Below are 17,434 nucleotides of genomic sequence, written 5' to 3'. Positions count from 1 at the left end.
GCCATAAGGACATGAAAAGATGCTCAACATCTTTAGTTATTAGCGAAATGCAAATCAAAATCACAATAAGATACCATTTCATTGCCTAGTAGGTTAACTGTAGTCAGAAAGACAACAACAAGTGTCGATGAGGATGTTGAGAAATTGACATCCTTACACTCTGGTGGTAGGAATAAAAAATGGTGCAGTCACTTTAGAATACAGTCTTGTAGTTATTAAAAAAGTTAAACAAGGGATTAACATGACCTAGGAATTCCATATATATATATGGAATATATATATATGGAATTCCTATATATATATCCATCCCAAGGAAATTACAAAATGTCCACACAAAAACATGCACAGTAAGTTCATAACAAGATTAATAATAATATTCAAAGATAGAAACAACCCAAATTCTGAATAACTAATGAATGGGAAAACACAATATGGTATATATTCATGTACCATAATATTACTTGGTCATAAAAAATTAAGTACTAATATATGCTACAACATGGATGGGCCTAGAAAATATTATGCCAAGTGAAAGAAGCCAGCCACAAAGACCACAAATTGTATGATTTCATTTATATGAAGTTCCTAGAATAGGAAAATCTACATATACAAAAAGGAAATTAATTGTTACTTAGGGCTGATAGGCCGAGTATGGGATACTGGGGAGAAATTAGAGCATAAAAAATTGCTGAATTATACAACTTAAATTGTGAATTGTATGGTACTTGAATTATATCTTACAAAGTTTTTTAAAAGTCAAACGTCAAGTTTATTTTCAATTAAAAACAATATTTTTCCATATGTATTAAGTAATCTTCCTCTTCCTTCCTTCTCTAAAATGTTAATCCATAAATTATTCTTTCCCTTCTGTGTCTTCAATTATTTTTTCTTCTGTTGGCTCCTTTAAGTTGCTCATTTTATCCTATCATAAGTAAAGGGCTTCCAGAAGGGAAGTCTAGTAAAGCACAGGAAGGGAGAGGGGAGGAGGACTGGAAGGAGACAGGGAGGGAAAGGGAAGGAAGGAAAAGGGAGCAGAAACTGAAATAGAATTCCACACATGAGTTTCTCAGGATGAATACAAATACTATGTACAACTATAAAGCCCTAATAAAAAAAAAGTAAAGGGCTCCCTTAATCAGGAGTTTCTAGTAGTTGATGCCCCCATTTGTTCCCTCCCTCTATAAGAAGCAAAAATATTTATATCAATCAGAATGTTTTGGGATGTACCTCAATCTAGCTTAAACAAAATGGAAGATACTTACTCTCATAAAACTCTCATATATCATCTCTTCTCAAATATCATTGACTTACCATGTTCCACCTAGTTAATAAATATACCATGTATGTAACTAAAATTTAGGGTGCCTAATATAAAAGGGGGAAAAGATATTGGGAAATAACCATGTTTAAGCACAGACCAATCCAGAAAAGGTAAAGAACTACATACAGCAGTAAAGCATCCTCAGTGCATTGGATTCTATTCTACTGCTGGCTTCTCTCATAGTTTCAAAACAGCATTTGCATTCCAGTCATTAGAGGCAAGTAGCCACACCTAAACAGAAAAAGGCATGTCTGTGTCATGAGCACCTTGATAAGGGCAAGAGAAGCCTTCCTAGGAACATGCTGACAGACTTTTCCTTCTGGTCACTGTCTAGAATTGTCCAATCCTAAAGTATTTCTTGAATAAGAGGAATGAGGCTAGACTCAAATTTATCCCCCAGGATGGGAGAATGTCTCAGTCTCCACTGAAGGACCTGACCATTAGAAAAAAGTCAATCAAGCTGAGGTTCTAATAGTAAATAAAGAGGAGAAAAGGTAGTTATTGGGCCCATAGCCCATGGTAATAATTATAGCTTCCATTTTCCTCATTACCCTCTACTAGTACCTCATCTGGTGAACTGACTCAAACTTCTCTCCTATAGTCTCTAAGTCCTTAATGACCTTACCTTTACTGGGTTGCAGCAAGTTCCCAGTATCCAATAATAGTAGACATGTGACTACTAAGAAGCACCCTCTTTATTGCCTTTGTGGAGCAAGACCAATTTCCCTGTGATAACTAGGATCAATCACCCTGATTAGTACAATGACCCCCCTATCTAATTATTGGTTCAGTGGTCTGAAGGCTCCAAAATGGCCAGGTGGTAAGTTGAACTTCCTATTTAATAGAATTATAACTGTGTTATCTGGTACAAGTGTCTGTTCCTTGGACACTAGGGTCTTTAAACCCAGCAAGCTCCAAGACTGTAGAGACACAAATTCAAGTTATTAGGAATAATAGATGAGTCATTCCGACATTTACCCCTTAGTTCCCAGGTTCATGCATACTGAATATGGGGGATGGCAACATAAAGTGACTACTAGGATTAATTCCTATACCATATCTTCACAGGAGTTCTCTCTCATATAGCAATACAACTGATTCTTCAGCAGACCTTTCCTCCATTCTATCTAACTGGCTACTTCTTAAGTGATGGGTTTGGAGTAAAATCAACTAATTCCATGAACGTAATCATGGTGCCACAATTTTCCCAGAGTAAAATCAGTTTCTTTCTCAAAGAAACTGTTTGTGACACCTGGTGATGAATAAGGCACTCTAGAAGTCCATGAATTGTGGTGCTGATAGTTTATAGACAGGGAAGGTAAATTGCTCTGCCCTCCATAGAAGGAATCTAATGTAATTAAATTTCTACCATATGGTTGATAGATCATACTGGGGACAATATCATACTGGAGTTTGTGCAATGACTTTTTTCTATAAGCAGTTCAAACACTCTGCAGTAGCAGTAATTGAATTACACATGGCAAGCAGAAGTCCATGTTGTTGAATCTACTCTTATCCTAAATTTCTATTGCCATATAGACTCATTAAGCAAGCACTAGAGTGACTGGGTAAAAAGGCTCACTGGTATCCATAGGACAGATCATTGTACATAACTGATTAACAGAATATATGTCCTGTGGTGGGGAGCAATGTACTTCATAAATATTTTCACATTCTGGGCAATTTTGAAAATCCATCCATAATACCTTTCTCAATGACTTTCTTATTGCAAATCTTCTTCTTTCCAAGTCATTGACCAACCTATTAGCTACTAAGCATAAATCATTATAGATTTATACCTCAGGCCAACTCTTCTCCTAACAAAGAGGACAATTAGATGCATTATTCAAAGTTATGTCCACTGGGAGAATTTCTCTTCATCACTATCTCTCAGGACCACTCAATTATGGAATGGGGCCATAATTCAGTGGCTGGCTACTTCAAGCTGGTGCTCACATATCATGAGCCAGGCTAGAACTTTTTCTTCTTCAGCTAAATGTTCATGAGCCCCTTAAGGAAATAAGATCATGTGCAGGGTTTTTGTTTTTTGCAGTACTGGAGATTGAATTAAGGGGTGCTTTACCACTAAGCTACATCCCCAGCCCTTTTTATTTTATTTTATTTTATTTTAAGATGGTCTTGCTAAGTTACCCAAGCTGGCCTTGAACTTCAGCATTCTGAGACTCTTGGAATACAGATGAGCACCATTATATTATACCTGGAAGGTACAGTGTTTTTAAAAGTATCTAGGATAGTTGCTACTTCCTACTTATCAGATCCTATTTGCATAATGCCATCAAAATAATAGACTATCATGATGTTCTGGTGGATATCAAGGAAACAAAAGTCCCTCTGAAATGATACTCTATCACAGAGCAGAAAAAGTAAGGCAATGATAATGCTATCAAAGTCATAGAAAGGTAAATTGCTTCTGATTAGTTCAGCTGATGGGAATTGGGAAAAAAAAAACATGCTGGGTTTCAGGTCAACGGCTATATTCTAGGTGCCAAGAGTTGTACTGATTTGCTGTAGTAAAGATCCTACATGTAGAACTACAAATATGATTGGTTTTAATGTTTGATTAATTTTTTAATAATCCCCATTTTCCAAAGCTAATTCAGTGATTTGCTATGATTTGAATGTGTCCTTTAAAGTTCATGTGTTCTAAACTTAATCCCTAACATAACAGTATTGAAAGGTGGGACTTTTAAGAGAAAATTAGATAATGAGGGCTCTGCCTCATATATGGCTTAATGCTGTTATCTTGGGAGTGAGTTCCTGATAAAAAGATGAGTTTGCTCCTCTCTTCCCCCCTCAAATTTGCACAGACTAGCAATCTCTTGCCCTTCTGCCTACTAAGGGATAAAACAGAAGTAAGGCTTTTACCAGATGCTGGCATCTTGATGTAGGACTTCCCAGCCTCCACAACTGTGAGAAATAAATTTCTTTTCTTTATGAATTTTCCACTGTTATAATAGCATAAAATAAACTAAGACACTATAGCATTAGCCAAATAGATACATTAAAAGATAAAGATTTTTATCTTTTAGATTGTTAATGGTAGCACTAATCTCTAATTTTCCCAGTGATAAAGTATAATTTCAATTTTATACTTAGACACAGGGGAGGGGTTAGCTGAGATATTACTTTTGGCCCCATCAATTGTAGTAGTCCTGAGGAATGTGACTTCTGCATTCCTTAGTTCACAATCATAAACAACATGTCAGGTTTCTATTCCCACATACATTTTGGAACTGGAAAAATATTCCCAGAATGGATCTTTAATTCCACTGGACTCTATAATGAAATGGATCTGAATCAAGAAAATACTTGACTTTCTTAAATCCCTACTCTGATCACTAGAATAATTCTGGTGTTATCTTGAGACTGCAGAGGTTATTTTCAGTGCCAATATCTATTAGTCTTCAGAAGGTATGAGAATTGCACATTCCTCAGTTCACAATCATCCTGGTAAATCCACTGGTTCCTCTGGAAATGGCCACAGGGAAGGTTTTCTTTCTATACTTGCCTGCACCACAGGATCCTTCTTCAAAGGAGTATGGCTTCTCTTTTAATTAAGGGATTCCAGGTTTGTGAACTGATTTAAGACCAGGAATTGGACAATATGTCTTGAATCTCTGGAAGAGTGACTTCCTTTAGGTTTCTGCCCATCAATCTAGATTTTTTCTTTACATATATAAAGCAGTGCTTAAGCATGCTTTTTTAGAAACTTGGGAATCCATCCTCTATTCTTGCAATCAAATATCTTGAATATCTTTTCTTCATGAGGATCATCACAGTAATTGTACTGAACATGTCTTTGATAGTTATGCCACCTGACTTTTACCATTATCTCAATATTTCACAGTGGCATTATCATCTCCAACCCATTGAAAAGAGTCACATTTTCTGTGCCCCCCCACTCAATATCTTGATGAAAGCAAGTTTTATGGACTCTCCTAGAGGTGGAATGAATAAACATGACTAAGCAGGATGCACATAATAGAATAAATCCAACATTCTCATCTCCTTGAACCTTAAGATTCCTTACTCTCAGTATGAGAAATTCTGGCATCTCAAGCAGAACAGACTGTAACCTATTATTAATTAAAAGCTTCAAGTAACCCACTTAGAAGGATTCTCAGATGCTCAACTCAATACATAAAATCTGAATTTCAGGTAAGTATTTGGTAAGATCCTATAACATCTTCAGTGTACAAGCATTCTCCTCCAAGACCAGGCCTTGGGCTTCTCCATCCTGGCTATGCTGAAGCTCTAACTCTTGTTCAGAGTTCTCATCCTCATTTATCTCTGCTCAGATGCCAACATCCCATGTCAAAGAGTCCCAGATCTCCACTAGTGCCCTTACTTTAGCATAATAGAACTACTTCTCACATTTAATTGACACTACAACTCCAAAGCCTGTATAGTCAGACCCTGAGCTTGATCCTCAGCCATTTCTGCTTGGCAACTATGAGAGATAATGAATTTCTTCAAAGCTGTCAAAGAAACTTTCTGGTTTTCTACTCATGCCTCATGGGATCCAAGTTGTTTCTGTGTGTGTGTGTGTGTGTGTGTGTGTGTGTGTGAGAGAGAGAGAGAGAGAGAGAGAGAGAGAGAGAGAGAGAGAATGTGTGTGTTCTCACCAAAGCAGTGAGAACAGCCAAATGACACTACAATTTTAGTAATTATGACTATCATAGCTGTTAAGTGCTAGACATTGAACTTTCAATACTGTGTCCTCCATTGGCACGCCATTTCTTGTCACTACTAATAGATATTTAAATAACTGTGATGCCACTCCATACTATAGAATACTATTGTTCCATTTTCCTAGGCCAAGAGTTTATACAGGCAATTGTCAGCTATAGAACACCACCCCTGAAAGCCATCTTGAGGTTTTTTTCTAATACTATTTGCAATTCATGTAACTGTACCAATTCACAGGTCTGGGAAGAAAGAGATAATACAGAAAGAGAATCTAATGAAAGGGCTGTTTATAAAAATGAGGACAGGGTTAAGGGAACCAACAAGAGATAATGAAGCACCTTGAGACTAACAACAGTGGAAAACCATTATCATCTTACCTATCTTCAAAAGGAGAATTTGTCAGAATCCTGAAAGAGCTATGTATCTGTAGGACAGGGCACAGCCAGCCATGGTGTCCTCCTCTGCTCCCAGTTCTAGTGTATGTGAGGAACACATACACTTTAGATACTGCTTCTGAACATTTCACTTATTTTATTTAATTTAAATTTTTATTTATTTATTTTTGTACCAGGGATTGAACCCAGGGGCATTTAACCATTGAGCCCATCCCCAGACCACTGTTTAAATTTTATTTTGAGTTAGGGTTTCATTAAATTGCTGAGTGCCTTGCTACATTGCTGAGGCTGGCTTTGAACTTACAATCATCCTGCCTCTCCAGAGCCACTAGGATTACAGGTGTACATATTTCACCTATTTTAATGTGAGAAAACAATAGAAACAGCAGCTTCTTAACATATCCAAAGACCAATTCAAGCTGTATTAAAAAAATAAATGTGCAGTATTTTCCTCACCTCTTCTTAAAGCTCTCAAAATGACTGAATCCTGATTCTAAATAAGATACATATTCTATTATTCTTCAGAACAAAATATAAGAATTTTCCTATACTTTGAAAATATTGTTTTAGACTTTACAGACAATTGGTAATAAAAAGGACAGTTTAATACCATCTGTATGAAAATCCAAATCATAATTGTGGTAACATCTTCCAACATTAAATTAATTCATATTTAACAACTCTGTGGAACAGTCAGTTCAGTCACATAAAGTTACATTTTGCAAATAGTTTATGTTGGAAGGTTCATCAAAAGATCATATTACTTAGGGCTTGGGTTGTAGCTCAGCAGTAGAGCACTTGTCTATCACGTGTGAGGCACTGGGTTGGATTCTCAGCACTGCATATAAATAAATAAGTAAATAAAATAAAGGTCCATCAACAACTAAACAAAAATATAAAAATAGAGAGATTATATTTCTTAAACCTATATGTTCCATAGACTAAAAATATTGTCCTCCTTATACTCTGCCAATCACACTTGAAGGTTTTAATTGGCCATTTTCTATTGGATGATGAATTGTGAACTTTAGCTATATGGATAATAAAAATATCATGATCTCAATTTTTTCTATTGTTTAGCCTTGGCTAAAGTTGAACTTGAAACTAGAGGCCACAAATTACAATTAGCATTTTACTGAAGAACTTGGAAAGAAGGAAAAAACAGTTCAGAGTATAGAGCAAACCATGACTGTTCGTTATATGGATAAGACTAAAAGCTAAATATTTACAGGCTAGATATTATGAAGACACATGTGATAACTAATTTGGGATGAAGAACTTATTAAACCATATTTATTCTTATTCCATATGTTATCATTATAAAATTGGGTAGTTTGTAAGAGTTTCTTTACAATGTTAGTTAAAATGGTTTATTTTATATCACTTTCAATCTTGAAATTACATGCTTCATTATTTAAGATGTAAAATTAAGTTACTCACTATACTTTTATTATAATGAAATTGAATTTTTCTACCAACCATCCCACATCATTCATCTTGTTAAAATTAACTCAGTCAGTATTAAAAAAAATCTTTAAAATTCTTTTGGAGTTAGATTAAGCAAATGTTTTCCTCTTTGCATCATTTGTGGTACAAGTAAAAATGATGATTATAGCAGACAAATTTTTAAACCACCGCATAGAATCTTGGCTTTTTCCATGCTATCTGCTTCTAGGTTGATAGATAAAGCATATGGATCTGCAATTACTGGCAACATAAAATATCTGCACTCCAGAGTCTTATTGAAGCCTATGACCTCAAACTTTTTATTGACTAATTCATTTTAAATATTGTGTATCAAGAATAACATGCTTAAAGGAATGTCAGAAGAATATTTATCCTTGTCTCAAACCAGGCATTCAGAACTTCCACTTTATGAGGGCTCATGAGATAAATCTTTCTGAAGTCTTAGCATCAGGAAAAGTTGTGCCTCTCCATCAATTGGTTCATCTTAATCTCAAAAACATTATAAAACCCTCTTCTTTGGTCCATATGTTGCATTGTTCTGGTTTCCCATTTTCCCCTCTTTAACTCATGCCAGTTTCCCCACTTACTCATTTTTATACAAGATAAAAATAAGTATATAATTTCTGTATGCTGTTTGAAACTCTCTGTGGAATAATGCAGTTATAAATAAGAATAAATACAGTTCAGACTGGAGAAAACATCAATCCAATAAGGTTGTGTGTATGCCTGCACAGCAATGGGCTGGGAACCCAAAATGAATCTAGGACAGTAAATAAGTACTAAGTTACCAATAGAACATATGAAGAGGTTTTCAGTCATTGAAGCCAAAAGTATGTGCCCACCAAAACAAGTGCCAAGAATCTTTGAAAGAAGGAACTGTTCCTCAACAATTTTTTCAAATGCAGCAAACACATAGGCTTTGTCCATGGAGCATGTAAGTCTAGGCTTACTTATATTCACTAAATAAGTGCCCTTTATGCATGAGGCACAAGAAAATACATATATTCCCTGTTATGTTAAGGTGTGAATTTAATTTCTACATTATACAATTGATTATATTGTCAACAATAAGGAGTATAATTCCCAAGAACAGAATTGAATTGTATGTTCAAAGTGCCATGTCATCATCTGCAAATTGTTCTTTGGGGATTTTTCAGTCAGTAAATGCAGTGGCTGAATGTTATCTGTTTTTTTCTATTGAAAATCTCTATTGGGCTCCAGAAATAACATTACCAGTATGAAGCCAGTAACTTTATTTCTACCTTCAGAACGAGATTGGAACTGAAACTGCAAAACAGTTTGTGAAATATCAGCCAAATTACTCCCCCCAACTCCTGTTCAGTACTCTGTGCATTGTAAAGTATTTTAAAACCTCTTATAATTGATTAACCCTCTTTACAATCCTATAAAACCCTTGATAACTCTTTCTTGGGTGTCAGGTGCAAAATCTTACCGGCTTCAAGCTAAGATAAGGATGTTGAGATGTTGCCAGATACAATGTCTCGTCCCAGATCACTTACTGAGGAAGTGGCAGAGCCAGTAGTTTGTTTTAGCCCTTGCAGAACTTCTGATATCATTAAAAATGCAATACTGTCATTGTGCCCAACAAGGACATAGGCCTTTTAGAAACTGGGACTTTCAGAAATGTCTCAGAAAAAAACTTCAGTAAAGGACAGGTTGTGTAGGTGAGCAGTGCAGCCTCAAACTGGTACCACTAGGAATGGTTTGCAAAACCGGAAGGTGCAGTAGGGTGTGCCGCGGCTGAGTTAACCAGGCTCTTCCCCACCTCCTTCCCCACCGCCCCACAGCCTGGTTACTTCTGGCCCAGTGTCCTCAACGTACCTTTTATTGAAGTGCGTTTCCATCGCCCTCGTGCCCACCCTTCTCCCTCGGCCCGTCACCGTCCATGTTTACCTGACGAATCGGGACGGTTCGGTGATTTCCCGGGAGGTGTCCCTAATCTCTGTGAGCAGGAGAGAAAATCCAGGCTCCGAAAAGACGTGCTGGGCTGGGGGGCGCGGCGGCGCGGTCGTAGGTGTCGTGCCCTCTACAGGCCTCAGGGCGGCACTCTGGTCCCGCGGCCAGCGCGCTCGGGCGGGCCGCTGGGCGCCGACCCACGCTGGCCGGGAACGTGTCTCTCGGTGACGCAGCCCCGGGTGGGGAACGTGGTGCGGCGGCGGCGGCAGCGACAGTACGCGCCTCCTCGGTCTTGGAGAGGACGCGCGCTGCAACGGGCGGGTGGCCGCAGCAGCACGAGGCCCGGAGCGGCAGGCCGGCGCAGGGACAAGGACGCGGGCGCCGTCGAGGAAGTAGGGCCCGGACGCGGCGTTCAACAAAGAGCCCCTCTCAGGTACGGAGCCGGCCCGGGGCCCGCGGACGGCAGACCGGGCCGGGCAGCGGCGGGCGGCCGGGGAGGGGGAAGGGCCGCGGCGCGAATGGGGCTACGAGGCGACCGGATCCATCCCGGCCCCCTAGTCCTAGGCTCTCGCGGGACCGAAGGGAAAGCGCTGGGCCGCTCCAGGTCGGAGCCGCGATGCCTACCCGCCTTTGCTCGTCCCTTGTGCAGGCGGAGCTGCGGGCTGAGGCTCCATGTTGGGAAGCGGCGCCGCTCGTCCTCGTTAGCGGGAATCGGGGCGCCTCAGGCAGAGCCGGCGGGGGCCGGGCCCTGAGCGAAGATGGAGGCCCCACTGCGGCCTGCCGCGGACATCCTGAGGCGGAACCCGCAGCAGGACTACGAGCTCGTCCAGAGGGTCGGCAGCGGCACCTATGGGGACGTTTACAAGGTGAGGCCGGGCGGTCGGCCGGGTCCGGGAATAGGGACGCCTCTGGCCAAGTATGGGGAGCCGGGAGGATGCTTTTATTGTTGCATTTTGGGGAGGAAGCCACCGGGGTTTCTTTTACTCTGTTCAGAGCACCCTCGGTTCATGGCTCAGGACTGTTGCTACCAACAGACAGAACTAACCACACTTGAAACCGCGATGTACTTTTTTGTGGTTTTAAAGCGTAGTTATGGTAGTGAAGACTGTTCCAGCGTTAGCATGGACAATCCTTTATGGAAGGTGATGAGACAGGAAAGAATATTGACATTAAAATGTCTGCATTAAAAAAAAAAACAACAATAAAACTTGTTTTAATGAATGAGCTTGGCTTTAAAAAAAAAAAAAGCCATATGAAACCCTGTCTCTAGATTGTAACTGTAAGCAGTCTTATATTGAGTAAAAAGTGACGTGTGTTACAAACATCATCTCATGTAGAAAGATGCTTTTTGTTTTGGTAGAAGTTTTATCATATGTATATGATGATTTGAAATATGATATTAACTTACTGGGGTTTTTTCCTACTTTTAGCAGTTCCTCTCTTTAGGATTTACAGCATCTCATAACCATGAATGGATAAGAACTGGTGTCTTTTTATTGTACACTTGTATTTCTTAAGACAATTGGTGAGGGTGAGTTACTCTTAGTTTAGGATTAAAAAAAAATGTAGAGAAGCAAATCAGTTTCTTAAGTCATCTGAGTTTTTGAAGGGTCAAAAGGAAAGGAATTGAGATTGCTTTTTGTTCTGTTTCAAAAAGGGAACATTAATGCAACCCATATAGGTTAACTCATATATTGCATATAAGTTAAGGAAGCTTCTTTGCTTTGTATATTAGATCCTGATCATGTGATTCTTGCCCATTATTCCACACAGCAATCCTGCATATAACTGAATTGGCCTTGTGTCATGAGAGAATTAACTAGTAAATTCTTCTGGGTTCTGTTGTTGTTTTGCACAGGTGGGAATATGGAAGGAAAACATCTCTTCTTCCTACTTATTTGCTATTGTTTAATTTCCCCCTTATTAATAGTAACAATTCAAGGTGGTGCAAGGTAGCTCCAGCACTGCTTTATTCTACTGAGATGAGCTCCAATGAATAGGTTTTTCTATTCCTTAAACAAGCATTTGAATCTTTATAGTATGTTCTTTATAGTATACCATGTTCCAGGTACTGGGTTGATGAATTGCAAGCAAGGTCCTTATGAATATCTTTGAATTCAAAATTGGCCTGATTGTAACAGAATCCTCCTCTTTATCTAAAATTAGATATAGTTAGTTCTTAATTGTTTATCCACAGTTCTTTTGTGGAATTCCTTCTTTAAAATTTGAAATTCCTGTTTGCCTTCTTAGTCCTGTTTTTTTCGTCATCTTTGTCTTATGATTCACTATGTTTTAGAACAGTTCAGTTCATGTTAATTATACAGTAGTGTAAATTCCAATTCTTACATATTTTTTCTTTTCTCTACAACAAGAAAATTTGAAGAGAGTGTTTTCCCCACAAAGATCCCAAGATCTCCTCCTTTTTTCTTTGTAGATACAGCAACTAAAGCAACTATCTGGTGCAAGATTTTGTTCTTGCCAGGGAAAATAAAGATTATATTAAAGGGACAGGACTTTTTACTCTGATGTCTCCCTGTTTTGTGTCTCTCTTCCACAACTCCTAACCAGAGAATCCAAGACTAAACATTTGTCACACCCCACCTTCACAACCCTGCCACTGCCCCCACAGTCCTCTGCCTTCACAATCATGCTCACACTTATATGTGTTGCACTCTAGGCCAGCCTGTGTTTGTAAACATCCTCAACACATCCATGTCCCCTTAACTTTTGCTTTTCTTTATTCTAATCACCTGGAATCATCTCCCTCTGCTATTTCCACTGTTTGCTATATTTCCTATGCATGAAAACCTTACTCAAATTCCCCAACAAGCCCCAAACACTATGTGCTGTTTCTTAAACATAATAAGCATCTTCCCACTTCTGGGCCTTTGTTCTTGCTATTTCCTCTACTCAAAGTATTCTTCCTAGATAGCTGCATGACTTGATTCTTTCCTTCCTCTTTTTTTTTTTTTTAACACCCTTTCCATCTTTTTTCCTACTTTATTAGTATTAATTTTTGTATTTACCACCATCTAACATATGTTTTACTCATTTTCTTTCTCTTTTTTAAAAAATATTTTTTGTCAATGGACCTTTATTTTACTTATTTATACATGGTTCTGAGGATTGAACCCAGTGTCTCACACATGCTAGGGAAGCACTCCACCACTGAGCTACTACCTCAGCCTTTCATATTTTCTTATCTATCTTGGTCCACTAACATACTCCAGGAAGGTATGTTTGTCTTGTTTACTGCTCTGTCTCTAATAGCATCTAGTATTATGCCTGGCACAGAGTAAGTGCTTTCTAAAACCTTGGTGAATGAATAAATGACTTCGTGATTCTGTCACCTAGTTCTCTGAGCATCTGCTTTTGACATCACAACAGTTAAGTTAGCATTTAATACTCTATTCTTGCAATGCCTTTTATGATATCCTATCTGTTTTTATTACAAATTTCAATAATTTGAGTTCTCTGGGAAAAACTATTTCAAAGCATGTGTTGTGTGTCAATGGTCTAAGTCCTGTGGAATTTTGTCAATTTATATTTTCTCTTTAATATGTCTAAAGACATGTAATATACAGATGGTAGTGCTAAATTTTTGAAGTACTGGGCAGGGTGATTCTACTATTATTGTGCTTGTGATAATCTGAGAATACTAGGAAGTTTTAAAAAATATTTTCAATCCATAATACAAACTTGTAAAATAATTACAGGAAAGAATAATGAAGTTAATGAATCACTACTGTACTTGATATTACCCCACTTTTTTTTACACTTGAAAAATATCATGCAGCAGGAGTTTTAAAAAGACTGTAACTTTGAGACTCTTTGTAAATTACTTTTACATTGTTCAAAACCACAGATCTCTTGTGAAGCTCCTGTCTTTCCAGAGAATCCTCAAGAGAGGAAACCTCAATCTTAAACTGGCTGTTCCTTGGATGAAAGAAGAGGAATGTAAAGATTGTTGTAGATAAATAGACTAAATCATTGAGGGCAACAGCAGGAAATGGTGGAGGGGAAAGAAACGAAGAGAAAAGGAATGTGGTAGATGATGGATGGATTAAATTTCAACTGAGCAAATTTTATTTATAATTACTATAAAATTTTAAATGTGCTAACAGGAAGGGAAACCCTGGAGATTTAGTGTCTCTACTACTGTACACAGTGATACAGTGATGGAGAACAATTATTGTATTTTGTTAACAGTCACATCAATAGTGCATGTCATTTGGGCAGTCATTATTTGGTTTTGTACTGTGTTGTTTCCAGCCTAGAGTTCATAAAAAATTCTAGGAATCTTTTTCTTTCTTTCTTTCTTTCTTTTTTTTTTTTTTTACTTTTTGTGGGATATCAATTTAGAGTGGGCAATTCCATGTATTTTTACTTTTTTTTTTTTACGTGTTTTTGTGTGTGTGTGTGTGTGTGTGGTGCTGGGGATTGAACCCAGGCCTTGTGCATGTGAGGCAAGCACTCTACCAACTGAGCTACATCCCCAGCTGTATTTTTACTTTCATTGCTTTTTTCTAATTGATTATAAAGTCTGACATGAGTAGTTCCAGGAGAACAGGAATGTCTCTTGTACATCACTGCTCTGTGGCAAGCACATAGATGCTTAATAAGTATTGGTTGAATAACATTGGTGGTAGAAAATTACTCAAAAATAAATAGTTAATAATTTAATATCATTTATTTCAGACTTTTTTCTAAATGTTTTTAAATTAGTGTTTTCAAAATGGCGTTTGTATTTAATTTGTGACAGGAATCATGGTGTTAGTGCCTTTTCTACTTGATTGGAATGGCCAACATTTTTTGCTAGTCATTGAATGTTTTTCAAAAATACTGTTTTTGAGGGATCCATTGAGTGAACCTTTATTTAATCTTTCTAGGTTTCACATTTGCTATTTCTAATTTTTTTAATATATATATATATATATATATATATATATTTGGTTGTAGTTGGACACAATACCTTCATTTTATTTATTTATTTTTATGTGGTACTAAAGATCGAACCCAGGGCCTCGCACATGCTAGGGGAGCGCTCTACCACTGAACCACAACCCCAGCCCTGCTATTTCTAATTTAAAAAAAAAAATTAATTGTAGATGAACTCAATACCTTTATTTATTTATTTATTTATTTATTTTTAATGTGGTTCTGAGGGTCAAACCCAGTGCCTCACACATGCTAGGCAAGCACTCTACCACTGAGCCACAACCCCAGCCCCTGTTATTTCTAAGATTTTTTTTTTTTTTGCAGCTAATATAATCTGTGTAGACATCTCTGTCATGTAGTCTTATGCTTCTGTGGGTTCGTCTAGATGCTAGATGAGCTAAGTCTACTGTAATGAATCCCTCCTTTATATGTGCCTTTTCTTTCTCTGCCTCAAACCAATAGTCACAATTTTGGAATGACTCTAGGCACTATGAAACATACTCCAAGATCCCTTGTAAGGAAACAAAGCTTGATACATCACAACATTCCTGTAAGCATCCATTCATTTAAGAAATATTTATTGAGTGCTGATTGTGTGTTAGGGTATGGAGATGCAGACATGAGAAAGAGAAAATACACTATCAACAAGGAACATATAATTTTGTCAGGAAACAGACATGTAAACAGTCATAATTTGGTAAGTGCTGCAACAGAAGTGGAAAAATTGCTTGACTCTGTTTATTAGGGATGAGAGAAGAAGGGAGAGCGAACCAGGAAAGATTTACAGAAAAAAAAGGACAGTAATTGAATTTTTAAAAAATGCAGGGTAGTTTCTAGGTGGACAAGATGGGAGAAGATATTCCAGACTGTGAGAATGGTATGTGCAAACACCTGGAGGCCTGAGAAACCATGATGAGTTTTGAGTGATATACATCTTCATTCCAGATTCCATGTGACCAAACCTGGTGGAGATGTCTAAATGGAGAACAAAAGCTGTTTCCTGGCAGGAAAAGACCAGATAATGGACCTCATATGTCATGTCAAATAATTTGGCCATTTTCCTGTAGACTGAAGAAACACTTTAGATGGAAATCTTTCTTGGTGTAGAGCATGGATTATAAAGAGTGGCTAGAAGTATAGAACTCAGCTTCTGAATAATCTATATGAGTACTTATGTAAGCATAAACTTAGGCACTGATACAGGAGATGAAAGAAAGGGATGGATTTGAGTTATGCTTAGAAGATGATCAAAAACACCTGGGGATCAGTAAGATGGGTAATAGATGGTGTTTAGAATTTCTGGCTTGGGTAACTCAATTTGTGTTATCAGCAAAGTTAGGAAATACCAAATTTGTGGGTTCTAGATTTTTGTGTTTGGTTTTGGACATAGGTAATGTCTAAGTGCATGTCTGTTAGGCAGTAGGAAATGTCACTCTGGACTAGGGGTGTATGTTTAAGAGTCATCTTTACTTTATGGTGTATATCTGTGACATATAGGTGAGGTCACCCCCGAGAGTTTATAGAAGAGCTGAGGGAAGGATATAGTCTTAGAAGGAAAAGAGAAAATAATATACTGAAGGTTTCTGAGAAGAAACAAAGGAACCAAGTTTTAAGAGCTCATCTGTATCATCTCCTGCCTTCATTCTTATTCCTGTCTGCTCCGACTTCATTGAGGAGCATAATCTTCCAAAAATATAAATCTGAGGTTTTGTGTCATTCCCAGAATGACTTCAATTACAGATTAAAGTCTTACTGACATACCTTTTAGGGCCCTGCCTCTCCCAACACTATAGTCAAACTGAACTTCTTCCAGTTCTTGATGTGCTCTCTACTCTCTGTTCTTCAGATTTTTGCAGATACTATTTTCTTTTCCCAGAACACTCTTTTTCCTCCTCCTTCTCTTCAGGTTTCTGTTCAAACATTCCATTTTCAAGGAGGTCTTTCCTGTCCCTTTGAGAAAGTCATATCTATCTAATGTATGTTTTCATAACTCTTATACATTTTTTTAATTAATTTATTTTTATTATTGTTCAAAACTCTTATACATTTTTTAAAAATATTTATTTTTTAGTTGTAGTTGGACACAATACCTTTATTTTATTTATTTATTTTTGTGTGATGCTGAGGATCGAACCCAGGGCCTCACACATGTTAGGCAAGTGCTCTACCACTGAGCTACAACTCCAGCCCACTCTTCTACATTTTTATCATGATACTTATTCATCAGTGATCATTTTTGCTTGTCAGTCATCCTGCTAGATTCAAACTACATGCACACAGTGATCTTGTTTACTACTGAATCAGTTGGCCTAGCATAGCACTAGCACATACTATGTGCTTAATAAATTATGTCTTGAAGTAAGCAACAGGGTGGTCATGTGAGGAAGGAGTCTAAAGGGTTCAGTAAGAGTTGAGGTGTGACTTGTAAGCAAGGAAGTAGAGGGAATGTAGACTGCTCCTTGAAGCAGCTTAGCTGTACCAGGAAAAAGAAGAGGCATGCAGATATTTTTTTCCATTTCTGTTTTTTTTTCCTTTCGTTGAAATTGAATGATTATAGCATTCATTTATTCCAGATAATTAAGAGAAATGCTGAGTTTAGAGAAGGACTTCTGCAAAGCAAGAAAGAAAAATAATCTGAAGGAATTAAATGTTTAGAAAAGGTAGTAGATGAAACTTGCAGATGAGA

The 17,434-nt window shown here is 37.7% G+C and overlaps 2 protein-coding genes and 1 non-coding gene across 4 annotated transcripts in view; 1 reads left to right on the top strand and 2 right to left on the bottom strand.

Annotated features, from left to right (window-relative positions):
* Window positions 1–9,901, bottom strand: part of Atl1 (atlastin GTPase 1) — a 68,444-nt gene extending 58,543 nt beyond the window's left edge. For both annotated transcript variants that reach the window (XM_076848269.1, XM_076848270.1), the window contains exon 1: window positions 9,808–9,901. The gene's annotated coding sequence lies outside the window, so the exon portion shown is untranslated. The remainder of the gene's footprint in view (window positions 1–9,807) is intronic.
* Window positions 9,902–10,473: 572 nt separating this feature from the next.
* The window catches only part of Map4k5 (mitogen-activated protein kinase kinase kinase kinase 5), a 113,279-nt gene continuing 106,318 nt past the window's right edge, over window positions 10,474–17,434 (top strand). The window contains exon 1 of the mRNA XM_076850272.2: window positions 10,474–10,676. Coding sequence (XP_076706387.1) covers window positions 10,569–10,676 — 108 coding nt within the window. The 5' untranslated portion in view covers window positions 10,474–10,568. The remainder of the gene's footprint in view (window positions 10,677–17,434) is intronic.
* On the bottom strand, window positions 14,235–14,307 carry Trnav-cac (transfer RNA valine (anticodon CAC)). Its single transcript has one exon. It is a non-coding gene; the product is annotated as a tRNA-Val (tRNA).

The sequence above is a fragment of the Callospermophilus lateralis genome, chromosome 3, assembly GCF_048772815.1.
Source record: "Callospermophilus lateralis isolate mCalLat2 chromosome 3, mCalLat2.hap1, whole genome shotgun sequence".
In the NCBI taxonomy this organism is placed as follows: Eukaryota; Metazoa; Chordata; class Mammalia; order Rodentia; family Sciuridae; genus Callospermophilus; species Callospermophilus lateralis.
This window is presented reverse-complemented; position numbering and strand designations above follow the sequence as displayed.